The sequence below is a fragment of the Stegostoma tigrinum genome, chromosome 37 (genome assembly GCF_030684315.1).
Source record: "Stegostoma tigrinum isolate sSteTig4 chromosome 37, sSteTig4.hap1, whole genome shotgun sequence".
In the NCBI taxonomy this organism is placed as follows: domain Eukaryota; kingdom Metazoa; phylum Chordata; class Chondrichthyes; order Orectolobiformes; family Stegostomatidae; genus Stegostoma; species Stegostoma tigrinum.
In genome coordinates, this window is record NC_081390.1 from 6,244,541 (window position 1) to 6,266,275 (window position 21,735).

The following is a 21,735-nucleotide window of genomic DNA, read 5'->3' on the forward strand; positions in this document are numbered from 1 at the left end:
GTAGGATCAGGGGACTGAGTCCGATGATCTTAATGGTGGAGTAGGTTTGAAGGGTTGAATGGCCTAGTCTTATTTTATTTTTTTTAAAATCAGGCTAATGATTGCTATACGTTTACAACTGACTTTAGAACTGCTTTGAAATTTCTGTCCCAGAAACCTTTCAATATGTGGCTGGTTTATCGTTTTATGGGTGTGGACAGTTGTGTTACATTATTTCTTTGGTGAATTGTGATGTCAGGATCCAGCTCTTCATAAGATCTGCTGTATTAGCTTTGAGGTCCACTGACACCCCATGTTCCAGCACATTCATATCAAAATTTTCATCCCTCCCTCCCTCAGATAAAGTAAGACTTTTCTCCCCGCTGTATGTTTTGTTTTTCCCTCACTCTGGCAGTCATATCACTATCAGGTTCTTAGCTTCCCAAATGCGTGCCATAATTCCATATCTTCAGGAAATACAAAAGCTAATTCTGATTACGGCTGCAGTTACCTCCCTAAATTGTTCCTCTTAGCTGTGCCGACCATTTTAAGGGTGATTTATAGCTGTTCGGTTGGAAAAAGAAAATAAATATGCACACTTAAAGTTTGTTTGTCTACTTGAAACTCTGAAGTTAAAATGTCGTCTTTTGCAGAATCCTGAATATGGTCACAAGACAGGGAGCTCTATGGGCCAACACACTTGGTTCCTTGGGTAAGTGACTAGTTATTTTATACGTTGTGTGAGCTATTCTGAAAATTGCTTTGTAATTCTTAATAATGCTGTGAAAAATAAACAATGGCAAGGGAATATACAAATTTCAGATATTAAGTGTAGAGGAACAGAGACATTGAGGTGCATATCCTCAGATCCCTAAAGATAGCAGGACAAGTAGATAAGGTGGCATACAGGATGTTTTTTCTTTATTAGAATTGAATATAGGAATATGCAAGTTATACTAGCACTGTGCGGAATATTGGGTAGTCTTCAACTAGAATGGCTGGCCATTGCTTTACAAGAACAACATGATCACATCAGAATGGTGTTACAGATGAAAAAATGTGAGGCTGGATGAACACAGCAGGCCCAGCAGCATCTCAGGGGCACAAAAGCTGACGTTTAGGGCCTAGACCCTTCATCAGAGAGGGGGATGGGATGAGGGTTCTGGAATAAATAGGGAGAGAGGGGGAGGCGGACCAAAGATGGAGAGAAAAGAAGATAGGTGGAGAGAGTATAGGTGGGGATGTAGGGAGGGAATAGGTCAGTCCAGGGAAGACGGACAGGTCAAGGAGGTGGGATGAGGTTAGTAGGTAGGAGATGGAGGTGCGGCTTGGGGTGGGAGGAAGCGATGGGTGAGAGAAAGAACAGGTTAGGGAGGCAGAGACAGGTTGAACTGGTTTTGGGATGCAGTGGGTGGAGGGGAAGAGCTGGGCTGGTTGTGTGGTGCAGTGGGGGGGGAGGGGACGAACTGGGCTGGTTTAGGGATGCGGTGGGGGAAGGGGAGATTTTGAAGCTGGTGAAGTCCACATTGATACCATTAGGCTGCAGAGTTCCCAAGCGGAATATGAGTTGCTGTTCCTGCAACCTTCGGGTGGCATCATTATGGCACTGCAGGAGGCCAACCTTCAGTTCACCTGGGCCATCTCCAGCACATCCCTCACCTTCCTGGATCTCTGTCTCCATCTCAGGCAACCAGCTTGTAACTGACGTCCATTTCAAGCCCACCGACTCCCACAGCTACCTAGAATACACCTCCTCCCACCCACCCTCCTGCAAAAATTCCATCCCCTATTCCCAATTCCTCCGCCGCATCTGCTCCCATGATGAGGCATTCCACTCCCGCACATCCCAGATGTCCAAGTTCTTCAAGGACCGCAACTTTCCCCCCACAGTGGTCGAGAACGCCCTTGACTGCATCTCCCGCATTTCCCGCAACACATCCCACGCATCCCTCACACCCCGCCCCCACCACAACCGCCCAAAGAGGATCCCCCTCGTTCTCTCACACCAGCTCACCAACCTCCGGATACAACGCATCATTCTCCAACACTTCCACCATCTACGATCCGACCCCACCACCCAAGACATTTTTTCCATCCCCACCCCTGTCTGCTTTCCGGAGAGACCACTCTCTCCGTGACTCCCTTGTTCGCTCCACACCCGGCACCTTCCCCCGCAACCGCAGGAAATGCTACACTTGCCCCCACACCACCTCCCTCGCCCCTATCCCAGGCCCCAAGATGACTTTCCACATTAAGCAGAGGTTCACCTGCACATCTGCCAATGTGGTATACTGCATCCACTGTACCCATTGTGGCTTCCTCTACATTGGGGAAACCAAGCGGAGGCTTGGGGACCGCTTTGCAGAACACCTCTGCTCGGTTCACAATAAACAACTGCACCTCCCAGTCGCAAACCATTTCCACTCCCCCTCCCATTCTTTAGATGCCATGTCCATCAAGGGCCTCCTGCAGTGCCACAATGATGCCACCCGAAGGTTGCAGGAACAGCAACTCATATTCCGCTTGGGAACCCTGCAGCCCAATGTTATCAATGTGGATTTCACCAGCTTCAAAATCTCCCCTTCCCCCACCGCATCCCTAAACCAGCCCAGTTCGTCCCCTTCCCCCCCCCCCCCCTTCACTGCACCACACAACCAGCCCAGCTCTTGCCCTCCACCCACTGCATCCCAAAACCAGCCCAACCTGTCTCTGCCTCCCTAACCTGTTCTTCCTCTCACCCATCCCTTCCTCCCACCCCAAGCCGCACCTCCATCTCCTACCTACTAACCTCATCCCCCCTCCTTGACCTGTCCGTCTTCCCTGGACCGACCTATCCCCTCCCTACCTCCCCACCTATACTCTCTCCACCTATCTTCTTTTCTCTCCATCTTCGGTCCGCCTCCCCCTCTCTCCCTATTTATTCCAGAACCCTCATCCCATCCCCCTCTCTGATGAAGGGTCTCGGCCCGAAACGTCAGCTTTTGTGCTCCTGAGATGCTGCTGGGCCTGCTGTGTTCATCCAGCCTCACATTATCTTGGATTCTCCAGCATCTGCAGTTCCCATTATCTCTGATACGGTGTTACAGATGAATTGAGTTTTACAGGCATGTTACCAGGAATGGCGAATTTTGACTGAGGAAATATTGGGTAGGCTGGGATTATTTCTTTCGACCAGAATCTGAGAGGAGATTTCATCGAGGTGGTGTTTAAAATTCATGATGGCAATTGAGAAATATTTTCACCCAGAGAATGGTGATAGGGCTGGTTTACTGTCTACCCGACTTTATTTTTAAAAAAAAGCAAACCTGCACATGTTTGAAGTGACAAACAACATCAGAAATTGCTGGAAAACCTCAGCAGGCCTGGCAGCATCTGAAGAGAAAGCAGAGTTAATGTTTTGGGTCTAGTGACCCCCTTTCAGAACAGTTCTGAAGAAATGTTACTGGACCCGAAATGTTGACTCTGCTTTTTCTTCACAGATGTTGTCATACTTGTTGAGATTTTCCAGCGATTTCTGATTTTTATCTCTGACTTTATACTCTGGACGCAGGTTGTGGGCAATACTGGCACAATTAGTTTCTGTTCTACGTTCGAACATGTGGTACTGGACCATTTCAGAGGCCAGTTAAGAATGAACCATAGTGTAGGACTTTCTTGTATATAGGCAAGACCAGTTCAGACCACATTTCCTTTCCTAAAGGACGTTGGAGAATGAGTTGTATTGTTAAGGGCAATCTGGCAACATTTATGGTAACTTTTCCTGATCAGTTTTCTCATTCCCTGTGTTTCTTGTTTTATTTGAAGCTGAGATTGAATGTCAAATTGAACTTAGACCTTCAAGATTTTAGTATCATGCTATGTCCTAGAGTTATTTCTTTGAATTCATAAGTCCTGCCCACTACCTTGTTAGTCACCACCATAGTTATAACACTGCTGTACCTGCATGTAATAGTGTATATGCTTCATGTTTACATATCTGAATGCGCATTCGTGACTGTGCTGTGTGCTGGACTCCAAGTTTCAGTGGCATTTTTTTTTGCGTATAGCTGTGGTGCTTACACCTGACTGTTTTACTGCAGCTCTCTTGTACAGCACGTTTGGTGTTGTTATTGAAAAAGTTCGGGGTGCAGAAGATGATCTGAACACAGTAGCAGCAGGATCCTTGACCGGCCTACTGTATAAGTCCACAGGTAAACAAGCTTTGATATCAAGATTCTCGGCAATCTGGGCTCAGTTTGCTGATTGGAGTTACTTTTGGCTGGTTAACACCCCAAAACGATGACAGAATTAGAGCTATGCTTGTATGTGTTGGAAGAAAGGCAACATGTTTGCTAGTTTGTGGAAGACAGCTACTTCCCAAATCTGCAACTTGTTACAACTTGTTTTGCAAATTTGCAACTTGTTTTGGTTTGAAAAATAACTTTATTTTAGAATTCTTATTTGGTAAAACGAAACAGTAAAAGATCCTTTTTATAGTGTTGCAGCACAAAGCTCAAACCTCATTGTTCATTGATTCCCATTGCATGCCTTCAAGCCTGTCTTAATATTCTGTACGTATTTGTGTAACATTTATCTGGTAATGCTGAGCTATTCTGTTTAGGTGGCCATTTGTAAAGAAGCAATAAAGATGTAGATAATCATTAACTGATCAAAGTCATAGATGAAGTAAACCTTTTTTAATTCCAGGAAATGTATTAGTTTTGCAGGATCCTTTCCCATGAGGAGCAATCTGATAGCATTCATCTTTGAATGAGGTACTTATTGAGATGTGAAGGTGTATGGCAGCATTTACATGGATATGCACCCAGTGGGAAATTTTGATTCACACCTCAGGATCTCAATCAGGTTACTTGTAGGGCTGCCTTCCGACAGGTGGTTGTGATAAAGCTTTCTGACAGAATGAAAAAGAAATATTAATTTTAGCAAACCTCTTCTTCGATATGATAGAAAATACTTTGGTATTGCATAAAGTTGGAGAAATACTTGACTGTTTTCCTAGGCTCCCTAATCGGATAGTGGCACGACCATGTTAAACAAGACTAAGCGGGAAGTCAGCAGGCTCAGTGCTTTCTCTAGTCTGTTCTCGGTTGGCTGATCTCGGCCAGTGTCGCAAAGCAGTTGCATAATTTTGGTATAGATCGGAATGAGATGGGGTTGCTGCTCCTGGTCAATATCTAGTCAACCCTACTGTCGTTTGTTTGCATGATTATTGAGGGGACCACTGAGTTTAGATGTGTTGTGCTAGTGTGGCTCTACTACCAGTTGTCAGATGAACTCCACTATTTCTTATGGTGCAAGGATAATTGTTGTGTAATTTGACAGACTGTACACACAGCTGTCTATCTCAACCCAATGCAAGCTGCTGACCTTGCTAGCCGAGCTATCAACACAGTGACTATATGCACACACAGCCTTATTTGTGACTGATTACATATCAGCAATGGGCACAGTGAGAGGGGCCAAAATTGAGGATGTATTCCTTTCTGTTGATATTAAAATATGTTTTGACCTGTTTGTTCCTGGATGTTTATGACACCATAGATGTAAAAATATAGAGATCATGAGTGGATTACATTGTGATCCATTGTGTTTTAAGAACTTGCCAATTGTCCTATATGTTTCTGTGCCTTGGCTTCTTTTACGGTAATTTTCTTGCATTTGGAATTGACAGCATCTACCCCCATCCAATCTCAACCGCCATCCCCTGTTTTCAGTCTTCCTTTTTTGCCAAGAAGGTTCTCAGCTTTTATGTAAATATTTTCCCCTGTGTATCTGAGGTGACACTATTGTATGTGACTGTCATTATGCTGTTCTCCTGTGGAAGCATCACAGTGGGCCCTGTGCTGATCTGCCATTTTCATGTATACTCCTTGTGGAGGTTCCAGGCTGGTGAGTTATCCTGGCTGAACCGTGTTACCTTTATGAAAATGAAGGGGGTATGATCAGAGTACAGCAAAACCAATCATCCCTCCTGCAGTGCAGCCAAGGAAGGGTTGAGGAGTGGTTGCTCCAGCAGGCTGGATAAGTGTTTGCTTGTGATAATCCCTCTGAAGTAAGTCCCGTGTGTTGATCTGGTGGGTGGAGGGCTTGAAGGAACATTATCCTGGGTGTAACCTCCACATCTGCAAGCCTAATGACAAGTATTCTTTGCACCAAAGCTTCAGCTGAGACTGTTTTAAATGTGAAAAAGTATGTTTTCGCAATGTAACTGTATTCAGTTTGTTGAAGGGGCAATGGTTTGGGTGCACTCAGTAGAAACGTAATCCCCCTATCGCTAAGATGTAGGGTGTTGTTTTGACTGCTGTTGACAGCTGGAACTGAAACCAGTGGATGTGCTGACCCCAGAGCTGTGCTGTCCAAGGTCAGTGCAGTTTATTCCTGTTTGTTTTACCCCACATGGTAGGGGAATCAGTACAGTGACTTGTTAGAGAATGCTGGATGCTATTTACACAAAGTGAAATCGTCGATGATAATCACTTGGCTTGATCTTGTATGTGAGATAAATGTTACTGTTGACTAGCAGACTGAAGAAGGATGAAAAATAGAACGGAATAGGAAGGCTACTCCACAGAAAGAGGCCATTTGCTTATCAAGTCTCCTACTATTCTAACAACAAGTTAAAAGAAGAAATGTAATTTTTTCACTGTATCCTCCAGTACAATAGATCTTTGTGCAAAATCTCAACTCACAAATTCACCATCTGCACCAAAAAATAAGTAATGAAAAAAATTAACCTCTGTGGGCAAAAGTTGCGTGTCTGTGATGTTTTTAACCACTTTAGCCTTTCTTAATGAGCTCCGCACACACTAATTTAATCATTCACAAAGGTTCTCTGGAATGGAACCCTCGTGGATAGGGAGTAATGACTGTTTTGGAAACAAAATGCTTTCACATTTGGGCAGTGATGTGACTCTGGAAACCCTATTCTCAGCCAGCCAATCTTGTGTTTTAAATAAAACTGCTAAAGATACTATTAAAGATTAGAGGATCTCTGCCTGGTTTTGATGGGGAGACTCCCACTTACAAGTTAACATACTTCATCCCAATCCATGTAAAATTACGTGGACAGAAGGAGCCCAATTCTTGGGTATACCCTAAAGTTGTGTGCATATGTCTCTTCAGTTCAGACATAGTGGTTGATGAGCATCTAGTGAAGAGTGCACCAAGCAGGTCCAAGATCTGGAGTTACTGACTATAATTAATTCCCTGAGATGGTGAATTTGTATTTCAGACTAGTGCTTCTCACTGCAGTTTATATTGTAGTACTGAGGTTGTGGCAGAAGCATCCCCTTCCCCAGAGTGCATGTTGATGCAAAAAGCCCAGTCCAAGGAGAAATTGCTGTCCTACTTGGAAGAGCAGGAAGAAATTTAGATGCCATTGGTGACCTGTGACAGATTAGATTCCCTACTTGGTAAAAGACCCACATAAAGACACCATCTGCTGACCCCCTGATACACTCCACCCAAATGAGATCATTCACAAATTTCTTGTGGCTATCCCAAGATTCTCCCAGGTAGACCTAGCAAGAGCTATCATCCAAACTAGCACCACTTCAGAATCTGATTCACAGAGCCTGTTCAGTAAAGTTCTCTTATTCCTTTATGTGCCATGAAAGCTATGGATAATATAGACCGGTAAGTAGAGTCTAGAAACTATTGAATGGTGGCTCAGTTGTTGGGTGTTCAGTGTTGCAGGTTGAAATTACTGCGACTGTTAGTTTTGTTGGTGTGGCACTGAATGTGATCGTGCTGTTCAGTGAAGGTACTCTTGGCCTTTGGGCAATGTGTATTGCTACAGTGTAATATTAGCTGTTCAGAATCTCTGACTGGGCTGGTAAGATGGTCTGCTTGGAGGTGCGACAAGGTAGCTGAATTATCAATCCAAGGCACCTGCACTGAGGCTGCTGCTAATGCTGTCGGTGATGATAGCTGCTGGACTTTGCCTGGTTCTTCATCGTTCTGTTATATCTTCAGCATAATCTAATGTTATTTGAATGAGTTGTGCCTGCAGAAAGAGAAACAAAGCAAATGTGAATGTAGTTTTTATTTCATATACTTTGCTTGTCTTTAAATTGTTCAGAAATGGTTGTCATCTTGTATGTGATGGCAGTGTACATATTTTGGTTGGTGTTTGCGCTTTGAATTCTAGCGTGCGTGACATTTTAAATTGAGATCGGGTTGATCAACACTGTCCTTACTGTGCATTGTGTAATGCTTACTGGTTCTGCATTTGTTGTCATTTTGGTTAGTTGAACAGTTTTGGAGGTGAGTTGGGTACCATAACGTCATCCAGCCTCTCGTGGAGCCTTATTGGAAAGGCTCCCTCAGGATCAGTTAATGGCCCAGGTATAGCAGTATACTTCCAAGTATACTGACAATAGTGCAATCTCAGCTGTAGAACTGAATTGGATGTTATGCCTGCTATGTTTTTTAACTTCACTGGAAACTCAAATCAAACTGATCTCCACTTCCTTTTGCAAGTTAAAACATGTATTTTAAACTGTCAGACTGATTCAGCCCATGTCCATCTTCAACACACTTTGATGCCCCCTGCCCTTTCACCCAACTCCTAATAGGTGCAAGGGTGAATTAAATGTGCAGTATATTTGCCTCAGTTCATGTTGTATGTTAGAGAAGTTGCTGGGGAAGCTGAAAAGTCTGAAAGTGGATAAATCAGCGAGACCAGATGGACTACGCCCTAGGGGTCAAAAGGATATTGTGGAGACATTGGTGATTATTCAGGAATCACTGGAGTCAGGTAGGGTCTCTGGATTAGAAACTGGCTAATGTAACACTCCTGTTTACAAAGGGAGAAATCAGAAGATAGAAAATTATAGGCAGGTTAGCCTGACTTTGGTAAGATTTGGGAATCCATTATTAAGGATAAGATTGCAGAGTACTTGGAAGTGCATTGTAAAACAAGGTTGAGTCAGCATAGCTTTGTCAAGAGGAGGTCATACCTGACAAATCTGTTAGAATTCTTTGTCAAACTTGCTCGTTACTTTGTCAAAGGAGAATCTGAGATCTATTTAGATTTCCAGAAGGTGTTTGACAAGGTGCTGAGCAGGAGGCTGCTAAATAAGGTAAGAACCCATGATTTAGGGGCAAGACAGTGGCACGGATAGAGGATTGATTGACTGGAAGAAGGCAGAATATGGAGATGGAGATTTTTTTCAGGATGCCAAGTGGAGGTTCACAGGGGTCATGTTATACTTTAATGACCTGGATGAAGGAACCGAGGACATTGTTATATTTGCAGATGGCATGGAGGAGAGACAGATAGAGTTGAGGTGGCAGGCAGGCTGCAGAAGGACTTGGAAAGGCTAGTTGAGTGGCAGTGTGGGAAAGTGAGGTTACGTACTTTAGTAGGAAGAGTAGAGGCTTAGACTATCTTCTAAATGGGTGAAAATCTTTAGAAATCTGAAGCACAAAGGGACTTTGGAGTTGTAGTTCAGGGTTCTCACAGCTAACATGCCGTTTAATTGACAGGAAGGCAAATGCCATATTAGCATTCATTTTGAGAGGGCTAGTATACAAGAGCAGAGATATAGCGTTGAGGCTTGATTAGGCATTGGTCTGACTTTATTTGGAATACTGTGAGCAATTTTTGGCTGCAAGTCTAAGGAAGGATGTTCTGGCCTTGGAGTGGATCCAGAGGGATTGCAAGAATGATCCCAGGAGGAAGCGTTTGTCATTTGAGGAAGGGTCAAGGACTGTGCCTGTGTCTGTACTTTGTGAAGTTTAGAACAATGAGGTGCAGGATCTCATGGAAATTTACCAAGAGGCCTGGAGAGAGTGGGTGTGGAGATGTTTCCACCAGTAGGAGTGACTAGGATCTGAGGCCACAGCCTTAGTGAAGGGACAACCTTTTAGAACTGAAGTGAGGAATTTCTTCAGCCAGATGGTATTGAATCTTTGGAACTCATTTATTACCAAGGCTGTAGAGGCAAAGACAGTGTGTAGAACAAAAGACCAGCTGGTGTGTCAAACCCTAATTTTGAAAGAAATAGGAGCATTGATCATTATAAACATGGGCATTCCCACTGGATACAATTTTTTTAATCAAGGTTTGGCATTTGACAAATTACTCTAGCCTGTAAACATTCAGGTTTTATCTTAAAAATCCATTCTTTATGTTTGATGCTCACTCAAGTGACATTCTCTGCCCAGGGGAGATTGTTGGCGAATTATAGCAGCATGCAGTGATTTCTTTAGTGAAGGTAGGGTGGGCAGTCTACCTCATCTGGAATGAGGATCAAACCCCCTTGCTCTTGCATCAATCTGATCACAGTAGTTGTATTGACAGTTGATCTAACAACAGGTTCCTTACACATGAAATCATTGACATGATGTACTGGAGTTCTGTTGAAAGCAGCGTGACTCATTAGTAAGAACTGCCGATGCTGAAGGCAGTGATAAGTGTGGAGCTGGAGGAGCAGGAAAGTTGACGTTTTGGATTGGGACCCTTCTACGGGGAGGGGGGAGGAATCAGTAAAGTACTTTTGCCTTCAGTGTAACTTTTTTCCCCTCTTTGCCTTTAGCTGGACTTCGTGGGGCAGCACGGGGAGGATTTGCTGGCTTTGTGCTGACTGGACTGTATGCTCTCTACAACAATTGGGACCACTTAAAGGGTGTGTCAGTGCGGCATTCCCTCTGAGGCTGCAGTGTGGGAAGAACCATCAGGAGCATTTGAATAGGTGTGTTACACAGTGAATGAGACCTGAACCCAGAGTGCAACTGATATAAAGATCTTAACTATTACTTTATCCATAAATTTGATGATTTGAAGATCACTCGCAGATATTGAGTGGAAGGTGACATTGCGGTGTTAGCTGTTTCCAGTCTTACTGAGACATCGGTCCAAGATGAAGCAGTGTCGGCAGAGGTGAGAGATGCTTTTGGTTGCAGGTCTGAGACCAGCAGCAATTCTAATTCTGATGGACCAGTGCAAAATAATCTGTTGATAGAGCAGTTGGTAACTAATCAGCCAGACTTCTTCCATTGGTAGGAACTGACTGCTATAGTAACATTAAGTGGAGTAATGCAGTCAAAGTTTGAATTGGATCCCACGGACCATTTCTACAAAACAATTCAGCTAACTTTTTTTCCTCAATTCTGCAAATCTAAGCTCGCAAGTGTAATAATGTGCTATGGGCTGTTTTTGCTATCTATTGTAAGTCAAATTCCATAATGGACTGAACAAATGTTCTTTCCTCCACAGCCAGACAATGTACCTCAATTCTGTTGATCCTTGTACAGCCTCTGGATTGGGCAAAGTTACTCACTCATTGTTCTTTTATTTGCTAGATCAGTTAAAAGATAAAAACTGTGTCAAAGGAATTAATCAGATGCACTGAATGATTTCTTCTCATTCCCTGTGTTCTGTTGCACTTGCTTGAGAATTAAATGGTTAACCTCATTTTGTAAAATTAAATCCAGCAATTCCCCTGGATTGTTTTTTATACAATGGTCAGTGTTTGATTGTGTTCTGAGGATTGGCAAGGAAGGGGAGTTGCTGGTCCTGACCTTGTTTAATTTGCAATCATCACTTGTCACCACAATCAAGTTTGTTTCCAACAGAAATGAAAAAAATCTCAAGCTGCCAACTGTTTTACTGATGTCCTTCCGTTTAGAGTTGAATTCTTTGTGCGTGGACTTGTGTTGAAGAAAATAAACTTGTGAATGGAGGTATAAGAAAATTGCTGGCATGTGCTATGCGAGTGTTTCGCATTATGGGAACTGTGGATACAGAAAGAACACTGATGCTTTGAATGCTACCTGTTATTTAGGTGGAACCATACAATCCTTTAACCATGTCTTGTTTTTATGAAGTTTGGTCTTCGAAGCTATTCTAAAAGAGGAATTTGGTCAACCTGTATGGACAAGCACAGCACAGAATAAAGAAATGCTATTTATTGTTTAATAAATTGTTCTGGCAGACATTGAGCTTAATAAAAGCCTTATGTAGTTCTTTGAACACTCTAAACACAAGTACATATATTAGTCTTAGCATATTTTACTGGAGATAGTAACAGTTGTGGGGAAATGACAGATATTGTCAGCAGAATTCCACAAGTAGTAATTTAAAATTTGAGATGGACTGTTGAAGATGCTGGAAAAATGTTAACTGTCAACAGGATTAACATCTTGTGCCTAGACCATAAAGTTCTAAGTGTTACAATCCCTTGATATGATTTGTCTGGTAATTACCAATCACATCCCAGACTGAGATCTAGCTTGATTTATGTAATAAACCAAACTATACATGCATCAAGCCTAAATTTCAAAAAACAAACAGTAATCTTGATCATGTCTAGGAGAATCTGAAAGAAGTGATAAGCCTCTTCCTGAAGCATGAGTTTAAATTTTCTCCGCTTCAAATAGCCTCTTCAGGTTTCTATAAAAACACTTTAGATTTGAAAGGATTCTCAGACCAATCTTCTCCCTTTCTTAGGAGCAGCAATTTTACCGTCCATCTTCAGCTAAGAGCCCTGGAGACCTTTGTCCACATCATAAAAGTCCAGAACCTTCCATGATGCTACAGAACTACACTATGTACTTAGTCTGAACAAACAAAAACCCATTTGTTCTTTGTAAGAACACTGCTTAACAAATCACTATGTTTGCATAAATACTTGCAAGTTAATCATTTATATCTCTCGAACAAGTGGTACACCTAAATTTCAAAAATCCAAACTGGGTCAACCCCCAAGTGCACTGCAGCAGTTTGTGAAGGCAGCAAACTTGGGTAGCTGGAATAATCACTAACAAGCTGGTCATTCATCTTGGAGAAAGTTGTTTTTAACAGGAACATGATCCCTAGGCTTATCTATTTTGCCAAGCATATTGGGAAGCTACATCCAGACCAGTACCTGTTGAATCAAAAAGTGTACCAAGATTTAGAATGAAATAGCTGAGCACTTTGGATCTCTACGTTGAGGTCACAATGAGCAGATGGAAACCAAAGTTATTTACTTAAGTAAGTTTCACCAACTGGCAATAAATGCTACTGAGTGGAAAGGCACTGTGCACAAGTTTCTGAAATGCTGCTTAAGTGTTGACAACAAGGTTACAAATAATCCATATACATAAGAGATATGAGGGGCACAGTTTAGACTTCCCTTCCTTTAGCCCTGAAATGACAACATTAAGGTAGAACAACCAAATGAGATTAGACAGCCATCACTACCAGCTGCAGGAAACGGCCAGCGTTGACCTTAACTTCAATAGACAAACAAACTATAGAGGGCATTAGAGACCATGTCACCATGAATCTGCAAGGCACCTACTACTTAAACTTGATTCATTTTATGATGGAGTGACAGCCCTCAGGTGACTCAATTTAAAAATAAATCCAAGAATTCATTCCATTCTAAAACTGTGCCCATTTATGTATTCTTTGGTATTAATTTCAGGAGGAGAAACATTCAAAATAGGTCTTCAGAACTGTAGCAGCTTTAACTTTCAGCTTACATGCACAATTAGTCAATTATGTTTCAAATCTCTTCACAGCTGGAATTAATGCTATGAAGTACCATGCATCTGTTGAAGTGTATAAAGTCAAGGAGTGGAGAGAGGAGAAGAGCCTGTATAGGAGCAATAAGCTGCAAAGAAAACTGACCTGTATAATGTATCCAAAAATTACAAACAAGAATACTTAGGTTTTACTGCAATTTATTGAGATGATTACATATTTTAAAGATCAACCAAAAACAAGATGCATAAATAAAGGATAATCAAGGAAACAAATATCGTGGTAAGTTTTAAAAAATCATAAGGAAGGATGTAGTTTAGTTTAGTCACTTCTATTTTTGATTACAAACAGAAGGACCAGGTGACTACAATGAAACAGTTTGTAATAAAGAGCTTATAGGGGTTCATGTTGCACTAAAAGGATGACTTAACCCTCTAAAGCACATACACTATCATACTTCAAAAGACAATATTGGGTTATTAATCATACAATTGTTAAAACAGATTAAATCCTCAAACAACTTGACCAAAGAACAGAAAAAAAGTTTATTCCTTTAAATTTAAATTAGCATTATTTATTGATGTCAATTAAAAGATATAAAATGCTATGTGCTAAGGACATGCACTCACTGGAGTGAAGTGGCTGCAACCTGCAGATAGTGACAGGGCAGTAATCTCAACACCTTTGGGGAAACTGCCATCCATCTGTCCCTCAGCTCTACAGGAAGCTGGCAGATCCAACCACAAACCCATCTGAAGAATCCTGATTCAAAACATTCACCAGAACCATACAGCACCAAGATGAGATTGAAGGGGTCACAAATTCAACTGCAACAGAATGACCCACCAGTAGCTGGCCCAATGCCTTCTTTCAGTTAGTGGAAGTGACAAGAGAAGATCACTGCAACTGGCAGCTTTCCACATGCACTTCACATTGCTAGATCTTTTTCCTCCTTTCCATGGTCTATTACTTAAAAATAACAAGCATCTAATCCAAAAAGCCCATTAAAGTAAATTCCAGGAATCAGTGGAATAAAATTTTAGTAAATTTTATATTTCAATTGCTATATTCTAACAGCCAATATCTTTAAACATCATCCCCTGGATTAAGGATTAACTGATGCACTTTCAAATGGATCATCCCATTAGAGTCGATAGTCATATGATCAGAATTTCAGTTAAAGATTAAACTAAAAAGGTAAACAACAAAACAAGCAAAAGGGATTATCAAACACCCCAGGAAAATTTAAAAAAGAGGAATTTTGGATTCAGTTATCATCACTGTATACTTGTACACAATATTTAAACTTTAACAACTGATTGCTGTGTTGCAGCAGGCGCTTTTGAAATTCAATTTCTTTTGGCAAGGAAATCAAATCCTGGAACATGTGAATTGAAGTTTCCATATATTAAGAGATCCAAAATTAAAATATGTTCCAAACCATAACACTGGCACAATAACATTACAGGGTAAACTGGTACAGGGGAATGCCAATCATCTCCAACCTGACAACTCTGCCAGGGGTGGAAATACTTGCAGCTTCAAAAGAAATGCACAAGATTCAGAACAACAAACAGTGTACTAACTTGCTGTGAAACAGGTTTATCATCTCACAGCAGATTTTGAGGTTCAGTCACTAGAGTGGATTATCTCTTATGATTAAAGTGTTTGGCTATATTTGCAGACTAAGACAGCTGGTACCTCGCTCAGCAATTTTATACATGGTCTGTCAACATAAAGACTGATGTGCTCCCAATGTTCTGCCATGAACATTTACTGTAGCTACTCAAATGCGCAGTACAATAGCAAGGCCATCACATATACTCTTCCGAGTATTAGACAATAGCAAACATTGCTAAAGGCATCCAAGAGTAGATCATTAATACACCAATCTCATCCTCTTGCATTCTAGACTGCTTGCAACCAAGTACAGTTAGCATCACAGCCAATCAAATTCACAAGAGAGCCCTGAATACAAAAAGTTAATTAATGCAGTAGGTTAGACCACATAACAGCATTGTGCACCATGCCCCACGGGTCTCAGTAGTAGGGTAAGCTACAATATCAAAGATGAAAATGACAACTTTTCTAAGTGGGCGTGGGGTTGGAGGAAGAGTGAAAAAACACTGATCTGATTACGGTGACTTCCCTATCATGCTGCCTACACCCAGTTTCACAGGACAACTCACACACAAAGAATTTAAACACAGTAGACTTCAAGGCAGAAGCAAGAATTTGATTGAGCAGAATCTCAGAGGGAGTGCGAGTCTGATGTGGTTCCAAAGGTAGGTCAGCCAATTCATCTTTAGCACTGGTGGCTCAAAGCTACAAAAAAAGAGAGAAAATACATTTTATATCAAATGGCAAAATAATATCATTCATCAGATGCAAGGTCTGTGGGTACTTAGGTGGGGGAGGGGTGCGAAGAGAGGAGTTAGCATCTTTGCTTCATATGAACAGCTCTAAACCCCAGTGGGAAACTTCTGGGTACATGCTCAATTCAAACTAAGAACAAGGCCATTGTTGCCATGGTATCTGGCATTAAACAAGCAAGCAGAGACTGAAGAGAAACTTGTTGGGGTGTGGCAGGTTGTAGCTTGAAAATTAGGTACCACACCCAATTCAGAAGAATTTCTGTGTTGAACCGATTAATGACTCAAAAGCAAATTTGGTGACCATCAATTAACCTGCAGAATAGCAGATAACTCCTCCAGAGAGGGGTACTTCATCAAAATCTCTCAGTGGAACTGGTGTGTAGACCAATAAGTATAAAAACAGCAAGTCAGATCAGCTTACAGAAACAAAAAAAATGCAAAATCAGATTTACTGATCACCTCCCATCTCTTGATGCTGGCTTTATAGGCAGGGAAATGTGTAATGTGTAGAGTAGACAAGTTTGACTAATTCACAATCTTTAGTGCAAGATAAGCATGTATTGATGATCACCTTCAGCTGAAATAAAAATGAATAGAGTGCGCTATTTAGGCATAATTGGGGGACTTTAATGCAACATGCAGCTGACCCCAACGTTTTCCATTTATTTACATGCTTGACACCCCACTTCAGAGAATGTTCACACAACTTAAATGTACAAATCGCTGCAATTTCTGTACTAGCTGCTAAAGAAGTGACTGAACAACACAATAATGCTTAACCTAATCTGTGACTACATGAAAGCAACGCTTGGCATCAGTGGATTGCTGAAATTGGTCACAATGGTGAATTTGCCACAAAAAAAAGGTATATCTTACCATACAATATCCCAAAGTTAGGAAGAAAACCAAGAAAATGTATAAGATGGTCAAAATGCAAATCCCCTACCTTCTGTTTCGATACCAGAGAAACACGACTGTCATTGCAGAAGACTAAAGAGTCACACGTAGCCTGCTTCTTAAACTTGTATTACTGAGAAATGCTGTGTTACTAACCTAATTTGAGGGCTCTTATCCAATCACTTCTGATCAACAGACTCCGCTGATCTTTGGGATATAGGCTCCCTGTGGTCCTTGTTCAATCTACATTAGACAGAAATAATTAGACAGGGCACTAAATATAAGCATATGTCCAACAGGCTCTCAAACCAGCCTACCATTCAGTTTGTGGTTGTAAATCTCAACTGATTTATTCAACCTGGCTTTATAACCCTTCAAGTTCTCAAACAAAAACCTTCAAACTAAATTTTTTTTCCAAACTGCACAATTGAGATATCTTCCTTCGAAATGCTGGACTGAGTTGCTTTATTTGACAATACATAACAATGCTCTTCATTGATGTTCCATGCAGTCAACGCATAAACTCAAATGTGACCAATTCCAGCCTTCCTCAGCCATTCCCAAACAGACAACGCAGCAGAGCATCAAAAATCTATACTATAAAGATATTCCTGGGGATGTGGGGGAATGCTTCCATAGTTGTAAGTCTATACATTACTGAAGTGCCCTCTCCTGCCTGTTCAAATCTCAATACTGACCCGACGTGGACCTTTGTACAGCCATTTCTCTGGGTCAAATGGTTCCTTAAAGTGAGCAAACAGGTTGCCAAACGACATGGATTGCTCCTAATTGAGGAGGGAAAAAGAAAGGATCAGAGATTTGACAACAGCTAGAAAGAAACACAATTTATATTAACATGACTTTGTTCCAACTCCTAAAGACCATGTTAGCTGCACCAGATCCCAATTGCTCCCTCCTTTTCAGAATAAGGAACTGGATCTTTATAGCATGGGGCAGAAATTTAGGATATATAAAAAAAAAATCGCATTTTCCTCCAAAGAAATCAATTCTTTCAAGTGTTCTCATTTTACCTCCTAATCTTCAACTTTGGCATCAACAGTCAAGCAGCTGGTTTCTACCCAAGTCAAAAAGCAAGCACCCGCAGCCACACAGGGAAACAGATGGGGCATGGCGCTCAGAAACATGGCAGAGTAGTAATGTGACAACTTGTAATCCAGTAATGTGACAACTTGTAATGATCCGCAGACATTAGTTCCAATCCTAACATGGCAGCTGATGAACTTTTAAAATGTGCAGCTGAAAAATACATCCAGGAATGTGACCATAAAATTGTCACCGATTGCTATAAGAACCTATCTGGGTCACTACTGTCCTTCTGAGGAGGAAATCTGTCAATCTTACCTGGTCTGGCCTGCACTTGGCTTCAGAACCATAATTCAATTGACTAGACTGTTCTTGAAGGCAAATCAGAATGCGCAACAAAACACCTATCTTGCCAGCAATACCCATTTCCCATGAGAATGTGAGTTTGAAATACTCAGCAACCTAAATTCTAAACAGCAAAGGGCCATAGCTCTCTACCTTCCTAGCACCAGATTAATTTCTAATGGTTCAGTTCCATTTCAGTCCTGAACCTGTGTCAGTGATGTCCAATGCAATCTAGAGGAACAATACCTCAATTTCCAAGTAGACACTTTACAGCCATTCTGGAAGCAACGGAAGACCATGACCACTGCCCTCCATTTTAGAAACTCCCCACCCTTGTATTTTGTTTTCATATTAATGGTAACTGTATACTACTATTAACACCTCCTCTGGACCAATGCTTTGCTTTTTCTCTCCAACTATTACCATTCGCTTTGCCCCTTGTCTTACAACACTACCTTTCCTTCGATCTGACAAACCACTTTTTCCAACAGTACAAAGTATTTCCACGTGTCCTCCGTTCTGAAGAGTCATATTGAAATCCAAAACATCCAACTATTTTTCCCCTCTTCCACAATGCTATTGGACCTGCTGAGTTTCTCCAACACATCCAGTTTTTACATTCAGATCTCCAGCATCCAGTGTTGTTTTTAAATCAAGTCTGGTGTTGTCTTAGTTTGATCTGAAATTGAGTGGATTATTACACATGTTCTCACTTGAAAGCGCAACAAATCCATTCCCTCAGCAAGCAATCAGTACCAAGTACAATAATTTGTTACATTACAGAAAGTGTCATGAAATTGGAATGTTATATGAATTTCAGCCCATCAAGTGATAAACCGCTCACATACTTTGTCACTGGTCCTACTAACAAACACTTCATCATGTCCATGTATCACTCTGAAGTAACTGGTTTCAATGTTCAAAGATACCAGTGTATCCAGTGAAAAAAAGTGACCCCTGCAAAAAAGGTATGGCAGTGGAAAACAATAAATTAAGGCAGAATTGGAACTACTCAAACTTGTCGGCCATACACAGCTTCCCCACACTACAGAGTTTCACTGGAAACCTCAATGCAGACACTGACCTTTGTAGGAAGCTTCTCTCGGTTGACAGCAAGGTTCAGGTTTGACAGAAGACTGGATACTTCGGGAATACCATTCAGTTCCTATGCACAAACAGACAGTTCAACGTTTTGGAAACAAAGAATTTGAGGCTGCTAAATACTAAACTTTGAAAATTCCTGCTGTTACTGAAGCTGCATAGCAATACCCTCAAGTTTGACTTAGTACAGGGAAGAATAGGCAATGCACATACAAGCTCTCGCAGATGCAGTAACTTAAAATTGCTAACAAAACTACTGCAGCAAAGAGGCAGAATAATTAGCAACACCCACAATTATAGATGTCTTCTGTATATTATCAGCTGGCCCATGGAGAGTCACACCTAAGACCAACCCCAGAGCAAAAAAAACAAGCAGACTTCTGATAAATGCCCCAAGACTCATTTACATCGCCACTTACAATTTTCAAAAATCCAAAACTCAACTTAAGGAACCTAAGTTAACTCTTTCAGAGCTTGCAACAAAGAGATGCATTCTCCTTAGGAGGTAAGTGAGACAAAAAAAAATTCACACATTCCGGCATCCTTAGTAGACCCAATTGAACTCCGTATGCAATTTTTGTCCTATGCCTTTTTTCACATTCTCAGGTAAGGGGAACTTGAAAAGTTCTTAAACTACATTAAAAATCTCTAAGAACAAGGAACAGTCAAACAAATTGCTCTTCTAAACATCAAACTATAAATGTCATGAGTAAGCATCCATCTGGGGCTCATTTCCCTTTGAGCTATGCGTACCTTACAAAGAAACAAAGAAACCTACAGCACAGGAACAGGCCCTTCGGCCCTCCAAGCCTACGCCGATCAAGATCCTCTGTCTAACCTGTCATCTATTTTCTAACGGTCTGTGTCCATTTGCTCCCTGCCCATCCAAGTACCTGTCCACATATATCTTAAAAGACGCTAACGTGTCTGCGTCTACCACCTCCGCTGGCAACGCGTTCCAGGCACCCACCACCCTCTGCGTAAAGAACTTACCACGCATATCTCCCTTAAACTTTCCTCCTCTCACTTTGAACTCATCACCCCCAGTAACTGAGTCCCCCACTCTGGGAAAAAGCTTTTTGCTATCCACCCTGTCTATACCCCTCATGATTTTGTAGACCTCATTCAGGTCCCCCCCCCCCCCCCCCCTCAATCTCCGTCTTTCTAATGAAAATAATCCTAATCTACTCAACGTCTCTTCATAGCTAGCACCCTCCATACCAGGCAACATCCTGGTGAACCTCCTCTGCACCCTCTCCAAAGCATCCACATCCTTTTGGTAATGTGGCGACCACAACTGTACACAGTACTCCAAATGTGGCCGAACCAAAGTCCTATACAACTGCAACATGACCTGCCAACTCTTGTACTCAATACTCCGCCCAATGAAGGAAAGCATGCTATATGCCTTTTTGACCACCCTATTGACCTGCGTGGTCACCTTCAGGGAACAATAGACGTGAACACCCACATCTCTCTGTTCATCAATTTTCCCCAGGACTTTTCCATTTACTGTATAGTTCATCCTTGAATTTAATCTTCCAAAATGCATCACCTCGCATTTGCCTGGATTGAACTCCATCTGCCATTTATCTGCCCAACTCTCCAATCTATCTATATTCTGCTGTAATCTCTGACAGTCCCCTTCACTATCAGCTACTCCACCAATCTTAGTGTCATCAGCAAACTTGCTGATCAGACCACCTACACCTTCCTCCAGATCATTTACATATATCACAAACAACAGTGGTCCCAGCACAGATCCCTGTGGAACACCACTGGTTACAGGTCTCCAATTTGAGAAACTCCCTTCTACTAGAACTCTGTCTCCTGTTGCCTAGCCAGTTCTTTTTAATCCATCTAGCTAGCACACCCTGGACCCCATGTGACTTCACTTTCTCCATCAGCCTGCCATGGGGAACTTTATCAAACGCCTGTCTGAAGTCCATGTATATGACATCTATGGCCTTTCCCTCATCAATCAACTTTGTCACGTCCTCAAAGAATTCTATTAAGTTGGTAAGACATGACCTTCCCTGTACAAAACCATGCTGTCTATCAGTGATAAGCCCATTTTCTTCCAAATGGGAATAGATCCTATCCCTCAGTATCTTTTCCAGTAGCTTCCCTACCACTGACGTCAGGCTCACCGGTCGATAATTACCTGGATTATCCTTGCTGCCCTTCTTAAACAAGGGGACAACATTAGCGAGTCTCCAGTCCTCTGGGACCTCACCCGTGTCTAAGGACACTGCAAAGATATCTGTTAGGGCCCCGGCTATTTCCTCTCTCACTTCCCTCAGCAACCTGGGATAGATCCCATCTGGACCTGGGGACTTGTCCACCTTAATGTCTTTTAGGATACCTAACACTTCCTCCTTCCTTATGTCAACTTGACCTCGACTAAGCAAACATCTATCCCTAACCTCAACATGTCATGTCCCTCTCCTTGGTGAATACCGATGCAAAGTACTCGTTAAGAATGTCACCCATTTTCTCTGACTCAGCGCATAACTTTCC

The 21,735-nt window shown here is 41.9% G+C and overlaps 2 protein-coding genes across 7 annotated transcripts in view; one reads left to right on the forward strand and one right to left on the reverse strand.

Moving 5' to 3' along the window:
* The window catches only part of timm23a (translocase of inner mitochondrial membrane 23 homolog a (yeast)), a 33,195-nt gene extending 21,517 nt beyond the window's left edge, over positions 1-11,678 (forward strand). For both annotated transcript variants that reach the window (XM_059640268.1, XM_059640269.1), the window contains exons 5-7: positions 633-691; positions 4,059-4,169; positions 10,521-11,678. In XM_059640268.1, coding sequence (XP_059496251.1) covers positions 633-691; positions 4,059-4,169; positions 10,521-10,636 — 286 coding nt within the window. In that variant the 3' untranslated portion in view covers positions 10,637-11,678. The remainder of the gene's footprint in view (positions 1-632; positions 692-4,058; positions 4,170-10,520) is intronic.
* A 1,958-nt stretch (positions 11,679-13,636) lies between these two features.
* ncoa4 (nuclear receptor coactivator 4) overlaps positions 13,637-21,735 on the reverse strand; it is a 33,692-nt gene continuing 25,593 nt past the window's right edge. For 4 of the 5 annotated variants that reach the window (XM_048563700.2, XM_048563698.2, XM_048563697.2 and 1 more), the window contains exons 9-12: positions 19,199-19,279; positions 17,424-17,510; positions 16,882-16,968; positions 13,637-15,778 (exon numbers count right to left, since the gene is read on the reverse strand). In XM_048563700.2, coding sequence (XP_048419657.1) covers positions 16,915-16,968; positions 17,424-17,510; positions 19,199-19,279 — 222 coding nt within the window. In that variant the 3' untranslated portion in view covers positions 13,637-15,778; positions 16,882-16,914. The remainder of the gene's footprint in view (positions 15,779-16,881; positions 16,969-17,423; positions 17,511-19,198; positions 19,280-21,735) is intronic. The other variant, XM_048563699.2, reaches the window with a different exon arrangement.